The sequence below is a fragment of the Trachinotus anak genome, unplaced genomic scaffold, assembly GCF_046630095.1.
Source record: "Trachinotus anak isolate AG129_WGS33_773 ecotype Australia unplaced genomic scaffold, CSIRO_AGI_Tana_v1 ptg000032l, whole genome shotgun sequence".
In the NCBI taxonomy this organism is placed as follows: Eukaryota; Metazoa; Chordata; class Actinopteri; order Carangiformes; family Carangidae; genus Trachinotus; species Trachinotus anak.
The window spans coordinates 1,967,931-1,987,851 of NW_027273883.1; the positions used below are offsets into that span (position 1 = coordinate 1,967,931).

The 19,921-nt window shown below is 41.6% G+C and overlaps 1 protein-coding gene across 2 annotated transcripts in view; it reads left to right on the forward strand.

Moving 5' to 3' along the window:
• Positions 1 to 1,438: 1,438 nt before the first annotated feature.
• The window catches only part of atp2c1 (ATPase secretory pathway Ca2+ transporting 1), a 34,379-nt gene continuing 15,896 nt past the window's right edge, over positions 1,439 to 19,921 (forward strand). Inside the window, exons 1-4 of one of the 2 annotated variants that reach the window (XM_071469420.1) lie at positions 1,439 to 1,560; positions 16,347 to 16,451; positions 17,133 to 17,249; positions 19,777 to 19,866. In XM_071469420.1, coding sequence (XP_071325521.1) covers positions 1,537 to 1,560; positions 16,347 to 16,451; positions 17,133 to 17,249; positions 19,777 to 19,866 — 336 coding nt within the window. In that variant the 5' untranslated portion in view covers positions 1,439 to 1,536. Of the gene's footprint in view, positions 1,561 to 11,267; positions 11,622 to 16,346; positions 16,452 to 17,132; positions 17,250 to 19,776; positions 19,867 to 19,921 lie in introns of those variants that run through there. The other variant, XM_071469421.1, reaches the window with a different exon arrangement.

Sequence of the window (19,921 nt, forward strand, 5' to 3'; positions counted from 1 at the left end):
TTTAACTCACACACTGTGGGAATTTTGAGAGCTGAGAAAAACTCATTATAATCTAATTTCTAAATGTGACCAAAGGTACTGATGTAATCAGCAGGTTCTTTTACTTGTTTTAAATAAATAAATGTAAATCTCTGGATTCAGTTTTGACTGAATCTCTGGTTGACTGGTGTCTCAGATCAGTGATTCTGACACAGATTTTAACGGATTGTCTGAAAGACTTTAAAATACATTTCCTGACCAGGCACCAGAGCGATCCCTTTGATAAGCACTGGTATTTCTGGGGGGACGACCACAGAGAAACTGTGTTGTTCATTCCACAATATTTGTTTTTTACTCTTACATCATTGTGACTATCGGGGTGAAAGGTCAGATCTGGACAGTTGGAATGTTTAGCATGGTGGTATTTCTTTTACATGAACGAGTCAAGTCATCTTCACTACACACGATCTTTGTTTGGAGCCAGCGGAACTTTCTGGTACCGGAGGAGCCGCCGGTGTTAAGTGGCCTGACACCTGTCAGGAAGTGAGGTGATTACGTTTTCAAAATAAAATGCAAATACTCCCTACAACGGTTCCTTGCAGTATAAAAGATCAATATCAGTACAGTGCCATCAACGCAGCTGCACTGTTGGAGTATGGGACACTTAAAACCTTGCACATATTACATATACTAATTAAATCAAAATAGTAAGAGCTATTTGAGTTATTCAACAGTTGTAAAAGTCTCTGCTTTTTACTTTCCATAAAGTTCAGAGCAGTAAAGAAGGTAAATGGTTCTCTGTGGAGATGATGAAGAATACATACGGAGGAATACAGTTAATTCAGAGTCCGGCATCTTTATTGTTGAGTAAAGTAAATCAAGTAACTAAAGTTGAATCAAGTCAGATTTTATTTAGACAGCCCACACACAGCCCAGTATCCCAAATTTGCCTCAAGGAGCTTAACAATCTATAGCCTACAGTATTATGACACCCTCTATCTTTACAACCTCCAATCAGACAAAGAAAAATATCTATGGTTTGTGGAAAAACCCCAAATAACCTTTAATGGGAAAACAGAAGAAACCTCAGGAGGAACAACAGAGGAGGGATTGAGAATAGAGCAGCACAGTAGATTTACAGTGTGGACAGTCAGGATGACAACATGGACTGTAAGACTATGATCTGGACGGGGCCATACGACCTACTCTCCACCACGCAGACATGGAACAAGACAACGGCATGAACACACATGAGGAGAGAGAGAGAGACAAGGATGAGCCTGGGGCCCCACATCCTAATGATGAGGCACGGAGTGAGATGTCCCCGGGTGGCTCTGATGGTCCGGCACAGAACGTTTATACATTTCTATACTTTCTGTGAATTCCAAGAGGATAAAAAGTGAAATTACAATAATACTTATAAAAATAAAAGCGCGCCCCCGACATGCTTTTATTCTGAACGGGTCCCGGAAGCGCGGCCGCCGCTGCCGGTGGGGAGCTGACCCGGTGGAGGCTGCGCGGTCGGAGAAGGACGCTCCGCGGCGGATTTCACGGAAGATGCTGAAGAAACGGGAGCTGTTGGTAAGTTTAATATTTTTCTGACTTCTCCTGTGTAATGACGAGTCCTTACAATACGGAATCCACCGAACTTTTCATGAAACAAACGCATTTTTCACGCCGACACCGCCCGGACTTAGTTAACCGGCCGCGGCAGGAGCTTGACAGCGGGTTTGTTTGGTTAGTTTCCCCGAGAGTGGAGCTCTGTAATCGGTCGTTAGCTGCTGCTGCTGTCACCGGGGGACGCTAGCGTTAGCACCCGTCTCCCAGACTGACTCTGCCGTTTGTTGACACGCCGGTGGACGAGTCGTGGGCAGCACTGCGGGGTGTGGTGCTGTCTAATCAGTCAAAACGTTCGGGCTGGGTCTCTTCCACCGCTCGTCCTGGTTGGATCTGTCCGAGCCTGGGAGCTAGCCGGCGGGGGCAGCAGCTAACGGCTAACCGCGGCTAACGCGAACATAAACGAATGTATGTGCATGTGTCGATGCAGCAGGTGCTGAAGTGGGAGGCTGGGCGACCTGATGTCGTTATAATGAAGGTTATATATTATCCTGCTGTAATGCTACGTCTGTCTGAGCAGTTGGTGGTTGGAGGTGAATTTTAATTAATTCATTGTTTTTGTAAATGGGACTTAAACACGGCACATAGACAATGAGATGTGTTTGTTTCTGTCAAAAATCCTCATTCACACAGCTGAATACACAGGTAACCACAGTGGAATGTAAGCAAATGTGGAGGGGGGTTGATGATGACACAACCCTACACAACATAAATAGTGATTATGAAGATGGTGATAATAATAATAATAATAATAATAATAATAAGAACTTACATATAAGGGACTTTTCAAAACACAAGGTGCTTAACAGTAAAAATAAGTAATGAATCTAAAACAAGGTTCTTTAAAACAGTCACAACAGATATCATCTGTTCAGAAGAAGCCAAAAGATAAAAATGAGTGTGAAGAAGAGATAAAAAATAGGAAAATCAATCTCTGAGGTAGAGATGCTCTGTTCTACTGATTAGATTTCTGAAGTTTATTTTACTCACCTAATTTGTTATGTAAAGCGTATATGAGTATCTAGAAAAGCATGATATTTATATAATTTGATTATTCGTGTAAAATCAAAATAAAGAAATTACAATTAAAGTGGAGAAAATTAAATGCTGAACTGTTAGGATGAAATATTGAGCTCAGGGTGAGATACTACAGTGTTAGTTTGATGTACAAGCCAGTCTGAACCTTAAGTAAAATGTAATCCAAATCCTGTTGGATCTGTTCATGATTCAGAAACTGTATTTTATGATGGTCGGTCACATCTGGCCAATATCAGTCAGGTCAGTATTGGCACCAAAACCGATCAGGTGGATTGCACTGTAACTTCACCAGCAACATGATGTGACCTGTTGTTTTCACTCTCTTTGGCTGAGTTCAGGCTAAAATGAAATTCTGAATTTGGTCAGGTTTCTCTTATATCAATAATAATAATCTAAAGCTGCAATGAGTAGTCGACCAACAGAAAATTAATTTACAACTAATCTGATAATTAAATAGCAAAACCGCCAAATATTTGACTGATACCAGCTTTTTTAATGTGAAGATTTGATGCTTTTTCTTTGTTATACATTTACAGGAAGTTAATAACTGAGGTTTGGACAGTTAGTCAAACTGACTAACAAAACAAAAGAAGACAGCTTTTTTCTCAACTTTCCTCTGTGGTGCAACAAGGTGTCTTTTAAAATCTGTCACCTCAGTCAGCCTGTGTCAGGCTGCATGTCCCAGTCACAATGAACAGCAGCCTGTTGCCCCAGCTTCTGATTCTTTATACTTGTGAGATCTAGGACCACTGTTCTGGACTGACGATCAAAAATTTCATCATGTTTCTCTCATTATTGTCATGTTTTGTGTGATGGCTCAAAATCATCGGGTGTAGATGAGCGTTTAAAGAAGCGAGACACATTTTCAGGGCTTTGCTGTGCTTTTATTTGTTGCTTGAGGAGTTCAGAGACCAGTCTGTCTGGTTAGTCTCAAAAATCAATGCTGACTGCTGGTGAATGTGGGAATCAATACTGGTATTATAGTGTGTGTGCTGTGAGAGCGTACGGTATTAGCAACCCTCACATTACATGGGCTCCTCTAGTTCAGTAGTTAACAGCAGGGATGTGACTTAATGGAACATTAATATGTGTAAAAGCAGCTGATTCAGCTCTGAGGTATGAAAGCTGTTCAGGGTGAACCTGTTCTGTGTGTTCAGCTCAGCCCTGATGTAAACCGGAAGTGTATAAGCTGATCTCTGACAAGTGTAAATGGATTCAAACAGAGAGACAGAGAAAATGTCTCATTGTTCAGTGAGAGAACTGAGATGAGTTCAAGATACAGAGTCTCTACTTTTCAGTTTAAGATGAACTTTACTGATCATCTTTTTACTTTGAGGTCTTTGGTGGAAACTAGTTCCTGAGTATTTACACTTGTTGTGAATGAATCCTGATTTATGTTTTGCCCAACAAGAGTCTCTTCGTCAGACTTTCTGTGTCGTCAGCTGGGAATAGACAAACTGCATCCTGTTTTATGTAGGAGTGTGTTTCATCAGTAGATGTCATGGGGAAGTCCAGGTTCCCTTCACGTCTCAGACTGGCTGACCACCCAGCTGTGATATTTACCCTCTGAGCAGCAGAGACGGGCAGCGCTCACTGTACAGACTCGCCTCTTTATAATAATACTCTCTATTATACACTCAGCTTTTCTTGGACCTGAGCACTGTCCCCCTCCCACAGAATTCTGGCTCTGCTCATTTTATCAGGTTTGGGTCCAACACTGGCCAAACCAGGGAGAAATTCGAACTCACAAGAATATGAGTTTATTTTTTATTTTTTTGTTGTTGTAGTTTGAACTTTTAGAACAAGTCTATACAACAACACAAACACGAAATAAGCACACATTGGCCCACATCCTGAAACACCCACTGCTGGTGTCCACAGGCTGAAACTGGTCATTAACTGTCACAAAATGAATATTATTCAAGTTCAGATAAACTGCACTTTAAGCTACAATCAAGAGGGGCACATAAGTCAACACACACTACTTGCTGAAGTCGAGTCTTTATTGTTGCATAGGGCTACAACTAAAAAATAATTTTCATTGTTGATTCATCTGTAGAATAATTTCTCTATAAATTTGTTAATAGTTTTCTTTGTTTAATGTCAAAAAATAGCATCCGAAAAAAAATTTCAACTGCTTCAACTCCTGTTAATGTAAAACTGAACATGTTTGTGACTGTTGCTCTGTGGATACTTTGATAGTCTGTGATGAGCATTTGTTATTATTTTGACATCTTGTGTAGTCTGTTGTGAATTATTTGAATAAGTCAAGAAATTATTATAATTATGCGTGAAAATAATCACAGTGGAGGTGCAGCAGTTCAAGGGCCCAGCAGGAGGAGGAACACACACTTGTATAACCGAAAAGCCAGTAACACAGCTCTGATAGTGGAGTGTAATAAGCTGGGTGCTTACTAATGATAGTGAAAAGCCTTCAGATGATTCTTATATTATTGGTTTTACCTGTGTGACTGAGCCACACTCTGTAGGAGTCTGCAGTAGAGTGCTGTAGAAAGCAGATGATTGTAGGGTTTATTGCTGTGCTCTGCTGCCATGCTAACATGTTGTTTATTCCTGTGAGTGGGACACAAAGACACCTATAAGCAGCTTATCCTGAATAACAAGACCATAACCAGGATCTGAGGCAGCGTTCAGGATATGAATCACATTAAAAAAAAACAACTCTCATTTAATCCTTAGGCTGAACGCAGGGCACAGCGCGGTGTGTTTGCTCTTGTTGTCTACCTGCCAAAGAGAGGGGGAGGAGGGGGAGAACAGATGTGTGTCTCTGTCTCTGTGTGTCTGGTGTGAAGGTGGTGGAGTCACACCGACCCCCACCTCCCTCCCTCTCTCGTGATAACCTATCTTAGGAGAAAAGCATCCTCTCAGTTTCACACTCTGCTGCTTCCTTCCATTAAACTGTGCTGGTGTCTCTGTTGGGGTCACACTGATGAATGGCCTCCTTAGCAGCCTGTTATCCCGTCTGGCAGTCTGAGGCTTCTGGTACCTTCCACCCAGTTCCCCCCTGCAGTCCTGCTAGACCCTTCTGAACCCCGACCACCAACAAGACAGAGAGAGGCTCATCAGAAACACTGTGTATCAGATATATAGGCAGCTGACAGTGATTCTCAACAAGGAAGTGTGGATGAGATGTTTATAGCTGTACCGTTTGTTGTAACTCTAAAGTTCCCCCAGACATGTTTTAAACTCTGTAAAACTCCTCTACTATGATAATTATTTTGTTTAACATGGTTTTCCTGTATAAAATAGAAAACTGGTCTGAAGCTCATCTACTCTGACTTCCTGACTGAGACACCTGGATCAGGCCTTGGCCCCGCCCACCACCTGCTGGCTCCAGGTGTCCAGGTGAAAGAGCAGAGAGGATGAAGATGGTTAGAGGAGGAAACATCAGAGAGACTCAGCCTCATGTTGGAGCCTCAGTCAGACCCAGACTCAGATGAGGAGTCTGTTGAGACCAGAATCAGAGACTAGCAGACGGATCAGAACCGTTAGCGTAGTTAGCATCTTTTATTTGTTTATGTTGTTTGTTAGCTTGTTGCTGCTGACACAGTGTTAGTGGTTGTGCTAATGCTAACTCTTGTTCCCTGTACTGACAAGGTTTCAGGTGTATTTAGCCCCGCCCCCCATCCCCACAAGTTGACAGGATTGGTTCCTCAGGTTCTATGACGTATGAATCCCTGGCTGTCTGAATCTGTTTTTATGAGACTGTCATTGGTTCAATGGTGTCGACTGAATATTTCACTCATCATGTGTCTTTATTATATAAAATCATCATGTGGACGTTAACCAGGTGAAACACTTGATTATCATTGGAGGGGGTCTTTAAATCATTGTATGTCTTTGACAAGACAATGCTTGTAGCAACCATAGCAACCATGATTTTTTTTTTTGCTTTTCCAACAAAACAGAAAATTGCATGAAAAACATGATGTCAGACTGAATAGATGAAGTGGAGTTAAATGGCGGTTCTAAGAAAGTCAATACTGCAGACAAAAGGATTTCTTACAATGTTCCCTGCACAGTGACTGCATGAGAAACATAATTGAGTTCTACCTCACTTACTTGAGTGAGACTCTTTCACTCTACTGGTCTGTCTGGAGGAAGCTGAGTGATGCAAAGAAAAATGCTCTGTAAAGTAAGTTTAGACTAATGTTTCCATATTGTACAATCAATACTCGAAGCTATTAGTTAATCTATACTAGTTCTAACAAGACTGCTTCTCTAATTACTACTGCTGTTACTACTAACATTGAGGATACTACTACTGTTACCATTAGTACTGCTACTTCTGCTATTGTCAGTAATACTACTACTAAACCCCATTGCTCCTGTTCCCCTTGATTTTCATCATGTTTTCCCAACAGCCTAATAAAGGGAGAGATTAAAGAGACGTCTGGAATTATTTTTGGCTTGAAAGTCTAATTTAAAGACACTGACACTAGACGTTATATATCAGGAGCTTTATTCCAGAAATAAAGTCAACGGTGGACAGATCCTCCTTTCTCTGCAGTAGTTAATTGAATCTTGTCTACGACTCCAGACTCTGCTCTGAAAGTCACAGCCTGGTGTTGGATTTTGACCTAGTTTGCCTCAGTCTAGTTTTCCTCTGTGGCTGTCATTAGATGAGACGAGCGAGGTGGTGAACATCGACCTCACAACCGTGTGGAACTGAGCTCAGCTGATATTCATGTTGTAGCTGCTGACAAACGAAGCGTTTGTGTCCTTCCTGCAGACCTTGAAAGCAGCTGGTCGGCTGGGAATTGAAATGAACAGCGGTTACTCAGGCGTGTTGTTCGCAGCAGACAGCCAATCATCATCTTGAGATCAATTTAATAATAAAAATCTAGCAGGCTGGGAGGCTGGGAGGCTGGGAGGCAGAGCAGATGTCCAGGGGCTGGTTTCCTTAAAATAAAAACAGCTGCAAAAAATGTCTTCTCCTTAAGGTGTCTTTCAAATGTTCACTTAAGTATTTAAGGTTTTCTCCTTAAGGAATCATTTGAAGTCAATTAAACCGTTGCACAAAAGACCTTAGCAACTAAACTAAGGGAAGAAACTAAAGGTAAATCTCTCTCTATCTTAACTGCAACATGACTGTTGAAGAGTCTTTCAGACCAGGAGAACCCCCTTAACAATGAGGACCTGATTCTACATCACAGATCTGACCTGCAGTCAGTTTATGACGTGTCTGACCGTCCACAGTTGGATCACTCTACTCTCCACAGCTTAATGATGTTCTACAGTTTTATGTCACACAATCTTTTCAGTCAAGTGTAGTCAAGGTGTTTCACGGTCACATGATCAGCGGTCTACCAGGTCACATTATCAGCGGTCTACCAGGTCACATGATCAGCGGTGTGCCGGGTCACCCACCGAGTTCAAATGTTCAGAACCACATTAGGATGAGGTAGCGCTGCACTTCTTTAGTGTGTTGCTATCTCATCTGGCTTCCTAAAAGTGATAAAAGGTATTACAACTGCTAATGGCAGCAAAGCAATGGACTCCATGGAAACAGAAGAATTTTACTGCCGTAAAAACTCTTTCACTGCTGCAAATACCTCAACTTTTTTCCTTAAGTAAGGACACCTTTGTAGAGATTCTGTGCAACACCCTTAACTAACTCCCTCAGCTAAAGAGAACTGACGGTGTTTTGTGCAGCTTGCCCCAGATTATTCTAGACATAATTCTGGACAAAAAAAAAATGTCTCAATCATGAGTCAAAAAATATCTAATTGATGAATAAATGAGACACTCTCATCAAACATTCAGTGCCAGCTTTACAAACAGCTTGAGAATGTCCTGTCAGTCAGGGCTTGAGCACCAGGTACCAAGTACGTGAGCATTGTGGCTCTTTCTGTAAATGTCCCGTCATGTAAGAGCTGTAAATCTTTTGGTGTAGTCTGGTCTTGGCACAGTGTAATTATTGAACACCTTTGAACTGTAGCAGCTGTTGATGGAGCAGTGGTACATTCCATTCTTTTTATTCCCTGTCTCAGAAAAGCCAGTGTCCAGTTCACAAGTCCAAGATTTGAGGCTTCACCTGGTCTGAGACTGAGGCTCAGGTTATTTATTGCTCTCTTGCATCAACATGTTACCTCTGTATGGTGAATAAACTACATACAGAGCCATAAAGACATGAGAGGTGTGATGGTGCACACGAGTCACGGTTCAGAATGAGTTTGGTACAACAGGAAAAAAGCAACAAAAAAACCCAGATGCTTCAGGATAGGTTTCTTTCATTTACTCTGAACAGACTGTTGTGCTGCTCACAGCTTGTTCCACCAAATGTCATCTAGTTCCTCCTGCGGTAGTTGGTACAGCCTGTAGTGAATTAAGCAGTAAAATGTGAATGGTGAACATACGCTCACATAAAAGAACAAAAGGAAATGAGTCACTATCAGCTGCAGAACTGAAAAGAATCTTTTTATGACATAAAAGTACAACATAAATAGAATAATAAAACATAACACTTCTGCATTAGGAGGCGTGTTTGTTCCACTTGAATATAATGTAATGACTTGTAAAATGAAATAAAACCTGTGCCTTTAAGAGCACTGTAAGTTCATTATGCACCTCTCAAAGGTACTGGAGCTTTAGTCTGTTGTTTGTAGTGAGGGCAGCTCTGTTGGCACCTGCTGTCACCTCCCTGGGGACTGAGGTGGCGGGTACAGCCAGGTAACAATCTACCAACATGACTAGATCAGCATAAACAGACTCATGAGCCTCTCACCAATCGTATGAGCCGTACTGAGCCATCATGTCCGTACCGTCCTGGTTCATCTATCACATCTGAGCTCATCTCTCTCTTTTCTGTTTTGCGAGGGTGATGTTGAGGTGAGGCGTTTGAGTGCAACACTTGAGAAAAGACGAGCGTCCCTGCGGGGATCTGGCTCTCGGCCCACACCAACTCTCAGCCCATTAATAGAGTTTGACCTGGATCTAATTGGAGCTGCTGGGAAACGATGATAAAAGCTGCAGAGTGTAATGAGGGCAGCATGAAGGCTGTTTCACTGACAAGCCTCTGAGACCTGTCCATCACATTGAGTTGCTTTTTTCTTCTGTTTGTTTGTTTCAGTTTTGCATGTTTGAATGTCAGGAAATGAGGCTGAAGGAGAAGTGGACAGGCAGGAAAATGACCATTAGCCACCAACACAGTCCTGCTCTGTGTCACGGTTCAAGGTTTTCTGCAGGTTTCTTGAGAGCGTAGGTGCACATTAGTAAAACAAGGCTCATAGTAACACAGTGTTCTGTCCAACCAACAGTGCCATGAAATGACTTAAATCCTGAGTAAGATAGTTCCCAATTTATTTTCTGTCTTATTATTTGTAACAAAACATTATATTCATGAACTCTCCATTTGTTTTGAATGCAAACATCTTCATTTGTAAAGTAACATGAAGCTGTCTGATGAAGGTAGTGCTGTAAAAAGTAAATACATATCATGTAGTAGAAAGAAGTATCATAAAATGGAAATACTCAAGTGAAGTACAAGCACTTCAGATTTGTACTTTTAGTACAGTACTTAGTAACACTGCACCACTGTTTACAGGGGATGAATATGTTGACTTGTTGCAGATATTTCTGTCTTTCAGCTGTTTTAGCCTCTGGGTTAGATAGATGCTCTGTGTCGTCCAGTTTAAACTACACGAAGCTGTTTCCCAGATATTAGTCATCTCTCTGTCTTTGCTTCCACTGTTGAGTCTGCGGTTTCTTGCTCTTCTTCTCTGATCAGTCGCCTTCATCAGGAGGAAGATGTGCTCACCTTCAAGGAAGCATTTACAGTTTCTAATCAGTGTAAATGCAAATCACAAACATGTTTCCCCAGGAAGTTGTTAACTGTGATTGAGCTGTTTACCGTCACGTTTCCTCTGCTTTGCTCAACTTGAACAAACTTGTTTCTTCCTCCTCATCTTTGCAGCGTGTTGCTCTGATTGAAAACCAAAGGAAAAGATCATATATGATCGATGAATCACTGTCGTCTCCTGAACTGACAGAACCTTACTTGATCAGTTATTTACCACATGACATTCAAGGGCTGCACTCAGGCTTTTTCATAATCAATTCATCCACCTATGTTTTTGTATTGATGAATTAAATGAATAGTCTATGATATGGCAGGAAATAGTCCAAGGTTGTGTCTTTACATGTTTTATTTTGTGCAACTAACAGAACAAAACCCAAAGATATAAGATACGTTTACAGTGAAATAAAACAGAGAGAAGTTAAGCTTTACATTTGAGAATCTGAAACCAAACAACATTAGTCATTTTTTACTTTATATAACTGGCTATGAACAATTAATCAATTATCAAAACAGCTGCAGACTAATTTTCTAAAATGGTGTGTTAAGCCATTATGTTGCATAATTACTTAATGAAACGGGAACATTTTCATTAGACGGATGATGGGAAAGTGGACTGTGTTGCAGAAGGAGGAGGTGAGGTTCAGAAGAGTCTTTTGTGCCACTTTGAAAACTGTTGGAATCCATGATACCAACTGAACTTTGAGCCTGTGGCTGCAGGCGTCCTCCTGTCCTGAAGGGGGCAAACTCCATCAGGTGGAGGCAGGAAGAGCAGGGTCCTCCTTTAAGCTCCAGTCACTACTAATCAGAAACAATCCTCTCAGCCTCTCACCTGTGCTCACTGAAGGCCTCACCTGTCCTCTGTTCAGAGGGAGCTCTGTGGAGCAGGGGATCAGCTCCTCAGAGGAACAGGGGCAGCAGAGGAAGTGGACGCCACTTTTCTGTGTTTGGTTAAACTGGGGCTGGGAGTTGTTATGAGGAGTCTGCACAGTGAGGAGGGGAGATTGTGGACATCTTAGCTAATGCTAAGAGCCTGAGTGTTGTTAATGCAGCTGAGTCAGTGGCTGGCTTATCGTCTTTGAGGTGGATCTGAAGACGGTGATCTGGAGGAAGATGGGACACATGAGACTCTTGTCTTCTCTTTGTGCTGGTCTCATCCTGATCAGAGGTGATTATACCCACTGTTAGCAGGAAGTCAGCATAAACCAGCTTTGTTGTTCAAGTGTGAACCTTCCAGAGAAACGTGAGCATCGTTTTATCTACTGCTTGTTTCTCAGATTTTACTGATGATGTTCTTACTGGCTTTGACCACAGCTGGTAAGTGCCAAGCTTGTGATCTGTGTAATGATTAGTCAATTATTCAATAGACAGGAAGTTAAACAGCCATTATTTTGATAATTGACTCAACTGTTTGCAGTTTGTTGCTTCTCAGATGTAAGGATCTGATGCCTTGTTACTCTCAATAGCAAACTGAATATTATTGGTTTTCACTGTTGGTCAAACAAACAAAACATTCACAAGTTGTTTTTTTATTTTCATTGTTTTCTGATATTTTACAGAAAAATCTTTTAATTGATCTTTAAAAAATCATAAGCAATGAATCGATGGTGAAAATAAGCCCCAGGCCTTAGTTTGAAACTGTGGTCAGGCGGTAACAGGTGGTCATATGTCGGGGAAGAGAAAATAAATATTGATGATACCAAAGCCAGAACTTAACCAAATAATCATCATCTTTTTTTTTAAAGTAATTTTTTTTTAGGCATTTTTGCCTTTATTGTGAAAGCCAGCTGATGGACTAACAGGTGAGTTAACGGTCCCTCCCAACTTTTACTCAACAGTAAAAACAAAGGTAGATGAAAAGGCTGGCTGTAAATTTCCAATAAAAAAACTCCTGTTGGATCTGACAGTGAAGTGACACTTGAAGTGTGACTTAACTTTCTGTGAAATTCCTCTTCTTTCTGAACGCTGATTGTGACATTTATTGCTCGTGGTAAATCTCAGCTGGATCAGAGAGCAGGTTCAGGCTGATGTGACTGAAACTGGGTATTGAACATTGAATCCTCTGCGAGATTCTTAGCTTTGTTTCCTGATGTGACCTGAATCATGAACAAAATGAGGACATTTTAAACTCAACTTCCAAAAGAGACATTTTGAATATTAACAAGGCATCAGTAGGAAACAGCTGTGTGGTGTGTTTGTTGTCTTGTTTTCCTCAGGTTGAAGAGAATAATAATGTTTCCTCTGATTCCCTGTGGTTTTATTTGTGTGGAAACTGGTCTTTAACATCAGCTTTTAGTTGATATTAGAACATCTTCAGGTGTTAAACTTGCTTCTGGAGTCAGGTTGTTTCTGCTCCAGGTTTTCTGTGAAACGTGGTTAGAGGATGGCGGAGGTGTCACATGTCTCCATTGGTTTTTTGCAGCGTGAACCTGCACTGATCCCACTGGCTGGAGCAGCTCCGGTTATTACATTCACCAGGTGCTCATTTGTTATCGAAAGCTCTCCTGTCTGGAGTTTACGTTCTGCTGATTCAGGTTATTTATGTTGTTTATTCATCACATTCAGCGGCTGTGTGGTAAATGACAGTCCACCAGCTGTCAGTTTTGGACAGGTTCGACTGTCAGGTGAACCGCTCAGCATTAAGTCAAACTTTTCTCTTCTTCAAACAGATACTGTGAAAATATTGACGGTAGATGAGAAATACCTGGAATTTATTCAGCGCTGTAGCCGCAGGGCGGGAACACAAGTTCATTCTCACGCTGCTCAGCGGGGAATCACACAGATCTGCTCAGGAGGGGGGGGTGTTTTACATCAGTCACATGCCCGCTGGTACTCGCTGCATTCGCCCGTTTCCATGTTGACATTGAAATAAGAGCTTAGAGCAGCTACACTGAGACACGGAGGATAAAACCACCAGCCTTTGTTCTGCAAACAGACGACTTCAGAAGGTCAGCAGAGGCTGAAATAAGGTTTTAATCAGGGAGGTTTGACCGAGGTGGTGCACTCAGAACGGTCCTGTTCACATTCACACAGTGGTGCAAAGTCACACCTGAAGCTCAACCACAGCCACTCCAGGTGAACTCAGTGACTACTCACTCAGACTGTACCACATTCAATAGTCATAAAACAACAGAGGCTACTGTACACACAGTGTGCTAACACATACACACACAAACATATGTACACACACCTCACATACACCCTTATGTATTGTTACAACACGGCAGCTGGCACAGTCCACAAACAGAGACGGTAACATTTCAGGATGTGAACATGTTGTTCAGATCTGATGTCTTTGTCTGAGCTGTTTCCTCCTGTGGCTCCATTTACATTCTGGCTTCTGGTCGTTCACAACTTGTCCCTGATGATCTGATGATCTGCCTACACCAGTAAGGGTGTGTGTGTGTTTTTTTTTTTTTTTTTTTTTTTTTTTTTTTTTTAAAGATGTCAGATGGCAGACCTGCTGCTGCACCTCCACTTGCTGCTGTCATTCCTCTTGTTGTTTACTGTCGCGTTCTTCTTCTCTTTTAGTTTGATGTCAGACTAGAACATTTGTTGTGTTATTATACAGCTCTCAGCAGTCCTGTTAGAATCACATCTTCACTACCTCAGACATCTACGGTACCTTCAGCATCTTCAGTACCTTCACATTTTCAGAATTGTGGCTTCAACTTGGCGCCGAAGTATCTGTTCTCATGATGTCCCTAACTCAGACTCATCCTTCCTGTCCAGAGACAGTACAAATGCCCTCTTTGTGTTTCTATGAAAACCACATCACCATTAATACATAACCACCTTGATTTATCTAACCTGGAAGTAGCTGAAGCCCTGTGTTAGCTGTGGCTGAACTTTGGACAGAGGATTTGATCCATGTTCCACACCTCTGTGGACTAACAGGACAATGTCAGGTCAGTATGGGCCTGTTTACACTGGGTAACCATTAGATTTGAACAGTGTGTTGTTGGGCTGTGTCATACAGTAATAACTTTAATAATAATAATTATAATAATGAAGGTGAATCATCTGTACCTTCCAGATAATGTCAACCGACAATCAACTAAAGAGAGAAGCTTTAGACCTGCAGTGATCAGCTGACAGAAGATTAACTAGCAGCTAATTTAACAGTTCATTTTGCCATACATTTTTCTCCCTTGTCCTAGATTATTTTTTGATGTTGGATTGTTATTAGGCAATGACACCATTAAACAACATTACCTGGGCTTTAGGTAACTGTGATGACCGTTTCCCCAGTGTTTTATAGAACATGATTTAATTAAGAAAATAATCTGTAGATGAATCAACAAGACTATAATCATTAGCTGCAGCTGAGCCCTTTATAGTGTATAAAGTTGTTAGTGTATTAAGATTTTTTTTGCATTGTTTTTGATTATAATATGTACTCATGATGGTCATGGCTGTTGAAAACAAAACAGAAGTTAAATTCAGTTTACAGACCCTGAGCTTTGCCTCTGAGGTGTTAGGTCCTAAATCAGATGGTTATTGTTTGGGGTTTAGGTTTATTTAAACAGGTGGAGCTTGTTGTTCAGGTTTGAGCTGGGAAGACAACAACCAGGCAGAGAAGCTTCCTCAGGATTTTTCTGTACGTCTTCGTAAAGAATCTGGTTGTTTGGAGGGGGTTGATTTTATTTGACCTTAGCTCCGGAAAACAACAACAAACACACAAAAGCAACTTCTGAGTTTGACTTTATTTGACCTCGGCTCCTGACACTGCTGCTCTTGTGCTGTGGCTTATATGTCGAGGCAAAGGCCAGTGATTATCAGACAAAATCTGACAAACTTTCAAGCTCTTGTCAATAAAGCTGGGTTTGGCTAAATTAGCTTTAATTCCTGAAATTGTGAGATTACAAAATTATGGAGGAAATTTCATTAGTAGTTACGCCTCAACTATTGAATTTAGGCTTTGTTCTGTTTTTAAACTTGGTGGATTGACGGAGCTGAACTTTCGTCTCCTGCTGTCTTTACACGCTGTCAGCTTCCTCTACCTCCTCCTTCCTCTCTGTACCTGAAGTCCCGTCCTCTTCTGCTCACTGGAAGGAAATAATCATCATTGTGCTTAATGATAAGTCTCTGATAGTGGAGGTGTTGACAGTGTAGAGTTGGACCTGTTTGAAGCTGCTACTGAAGGTGTTTAAAGCAAAGACGTTCTTAGACTTTTCACACTGGATTCACATGTTGTCACGTTGTTTTAAACTGCTCCACCTGCCCCTGACACACAACTCTCTGCATTTACCCCTGGTGTTAATGAGGGTTCATATCTCCATTCTGCCTGCAGTGTTATCGGGTCTTGGTATGCAGGGGGGTGGGGGTATATAATAACATATACATATAAGCTTTATGTTATCATATGTAATCAAAGGGAAAAAAGATTATGACAAAAAAACACATTTAAAGAAACAAAAGACATAAATAAAAAAAAGTTTTTTAAGTATACACACACACACACACACACACACACATAGCTCAGCCACTGAGGATGAAAGAATATTCCATATTACTGAAGTTGCTGTGCGGCAAGTTCCTGTTGCAACAAAACAACTTGTGCTGATTACATTTTTCTCAACTTTTTTTGGGGCTGTAAAGTCATAATCAGTTATTTTAAATTATAGATTTATATTTATATAGATGTGTAGACAGAATAAAGGTGTGGTTCAGCTCCAGGCCGCTGCAGCAGGGCTGCTGAGTGTCTGTCTGTGGTTGTGGTTGTGATGTGTGGAGGTGGATGCAGGTCAGCTGACTGTGCAGACTGGCTCGTCCCGTCTGTCCCTCTGACCTCCCCCACAGACAAATGTCCTCGAGCTCAGAGAGGCCAAACTTGTTTCTGTGCTTCCTGTCTAGTTTAACAGATTTATTTTTCTGTGTTTATGTGTTGCAGCTTTCCGACAGACAACCCTCCAGTGAAGATGAGACCATGGTCCCAGTACTAACCTCCAGAAAAGCCAGTGAACTCCCTGTCAACGAAGTAGTGTGTATCCTGCAGGTACGGTGTCCAAGACCAGTTTAATATTCTTTTAATTGCAAGTAATAAAGCACTGATAAGAAAATTGATGAAAACAGAAATTCCCTTGGTTGTGGACTGGATTAATGTGATTCATGATATTTTTGTGATGGAGAAATCAACGTTTAAGACGAGACAAATGTCAAAGCTGCTGGAATCCTGGATCAATTAAATATCACTGTTCAGATTGGAATTTCCTTTAGTTCTTAAGCTACTCAAGTGGTGAAACCGAAGGTGGGCGGGTCTCTGGGCGTGGCTGAGGGCAGTGACTGCTTTGTTGTGATATCACAAAGTTCCAGAAGTCCTGATGGCTGGTTTTAAGGCTCAGTTTCTGAATACAGGCTGTGTGCATTTCTCTGTGGACTGAGGCTTTGATACTTTCACAGTATTAATATAGAACCTAGACCTGCTTTATAATCACAAACACATGGACATCTACCTTTAGACTATATGGGACCTTTAAGGTAAGAAGAAGCGTTAGAGGCACAATTACATCTATGTGTCATATCAAAGACATGATGGGAAAAACAGTTTGTGCTGTATAACATGTACAACTGTATCTTTGCTCCAAATAAAACTTATAAAAAAGAAATCAGCGACTAGAAAGTTGGTGTCTAAGATTTATCAGTGACATCTTGAAACAGCTTGTGTTGGTGCTGACAGGCTGACCTGCAGTTGGGACTGACCCAGGAGGAGGTGAACCAGAGGAGGGCCTACCACGGCTGGAACGAGTTCGACATCAGTGAAGAGGAGCCGCTATGGAAGAAATACATCTCCCAGGTAACACATCTGTCAGACTTAGATGGTACCAGCTTTAAGGTGGATGTTTACTGATAACAGAGGAGTCCATCCTCATCTCCCTCCACTGTCAGTCAGTGTCACAGCAGCTGATGTAAGTGTGGCCCAGAATCTTCCCCTGCTCACCCAGTGTGTGTGTGTTTGCTCTCACACCATGAGAACTAGAGTGTGTGTGTGTGTGTGGGGTCTGTGTGTGGTCTGTGTGTGTGTGTGGTCTGTGTGCTCTCACTGCTGCTGGCTCCAGTCCTCACAGTGTAGACAGCAGCTTGTCCTCAATCGCTTATCTGACCGTCCACGTTGTAACGCAGCTGACGTATCAGACACTGAGGCTCAGGAAGTCCTTCACACATCCAGCAGCAGCCTGAAGCTCGCGGATAAAACCAGCATCATATTTTTATCTCCTGCCTGATGACACGTCTGGAGGCTTGTCATGTTCCAGAGCGACACCCAGACACACAATGTCAGCTCTGACAGTACATTTATATATTACAATAACCATAGTGTGTTTGTACTATGTTCTTATGTTTCTGTCTGTCTTTGTAAAATCGTCTATCGTATGCAGAACATTACATCACAAAATGCATTTCTGTTTGTTTTGGCTCACATAAGTTCCAAAGCCCATCGTGATCTTCAGCAGCAATGACAGAATTCCACTTGTTATCATGAAGCTCACAGTGCAGATAATTGATTTTTATATTCACAGATCCTCTCTTCGTAAATCAGGGTAAATGACAGATAGAAAAAAAACACCAGACACGCAGAGGATTCATTAACCCAGGACGTCTGAACATGGAGCCATCTGAGTCTGTTAAATAATGGAAGCAGCCTGAGGGGGGTTTGTTGGTGGCCTGTTTTGTCCACATGAACTCTGACAAGAACAGAAACTGCTGCAGCCAGAGGAAGGAGGGACAAGGGACAAGGGAGGAGGGAGGAGAGGAGGGAGGAGAGGCCTCTGTGAGCAGCAACAAAACAGAGAGTAAATATAGAAAATCAGTATGAGGAGTGGAGAGAAAGGGAGGATACAGAGAAGGGAAGGAAAGGAAGAGAGGAGAATGAGACAGGAGAGGGAAGGAGGAAAAGGGAGGTGTTTGATGTTTTTAGCTCCTTTCACACATGAAGTCTGTGAGTTTTCTGAGTTTCACCACAATCTGTCAGGTTTCCACATAGAAACTGTCCTGACAGTCCTGGTTGTGTAGCGTCTTGTAGGATATAACAAAAGAAAAAAATGCTGTTTTCAGTCTAAAGTTTTGAAGCATGGCTCAGACAAATCAAGACATCTGAAGACATTTTTTTACAAATTTCTGTCATTTTATTGACCAAACAATGAACAGATTGATTGATTGAGAATATTAACATTGCTGCTTGTTGACAGTGGCAAAGGACATTTTATAAAATGTAGGAGATAACATTTGTCAATCATTGAAACAATTTACAGCATACTGGGCAAAATGGATAGGAATTTTTTTCTCAACAAATCAATGATAGTTGTAGAGAAAAGATGACTCCACTTGTTCATGGCTCACTTTTGTTGTCTGGGTTTTCATAATATCTCACAATGTGACATCTTAAAATATTTTGTTTGAGTAGTAAAACCCAAAGACGTTGAGTTTACAATGACATAAAACAGAGCAACGCATCAAACCCTCACATTAGAGAAGCTGGAACCAGCAAATGATCCCAAATGTTTGAATCAAAAAACGGTCATTACATTATCAGAATAGTTGCTAAGTAATCAGTTAGTTGACTAATCAATGAATGGACCAACTGTAGCGGCTGTTTTCATTCACAAATAAAGTGAATTTAATAGAGATGAGAGGTCATTTGGAAAAAACAGATCCAGAGCAGAGAGGTTGATGAGAGGAGAACAAGATGCTGTGTGATGGAGATAAACAGCTGATTCTCTAGTCGCTGCCATTAAACCACTGCAGAAGAAGATGCACTCATTAAAACATGATGGAGATCTGACATTTCTGTTTGTGAGGAAGGCTCTAACCTCCTCATCATCACTGCACACACATTTCAGAGCTGTCAGGGTTGGCAGAGCTGTCACATGTGGGGTTTCCCTCACATCCACTTCACTTAGCCTCTTTTACCCCCCTGCACATCATGATGTAGATGGTACAGTCCAGTCATAGTGAGCTCAGTGATGTAGAAGCAGTGGTGTTTGATTTAATTAAGTATCTGTCGTGTTGTCACTGTGGAAACCGGGGCATGTGGATGCTGGAGCTGAAAATAGAGCTGGAAGTGTTGGCCCGCTTCACTCACTGAGCTCCACCTTTTAACTATAAAAGACTGATGCATGTTTCAGCTGGGAAAACACACATGTTTCTACTTCTGTCTTTGTGTGGTCGCTCATATGTATCACCTGTACCCAAGATCCTGAACCCAACTTGAATCTGACCTTAACTCTGAATACAAGTGTCTAAAGAATTAATACAAGGACAGGAGAACCTCACACAAATACTGATGTCACTGATGTCCTAACCTCTCTTTGTCTCTCTGCCTGTAGTTCAAGGACCCCCTCATCCTGCTGCTGTTGGCGTCGGCCGTCATCAGCATCCTCATGCACCAGTTTGATGACGCCATCAGCATCACTGTGGTAAGTCGTTCATTCCTCTGTGTTTGCTCTTCTTTCTTCCTCCCTGTGAAAACAC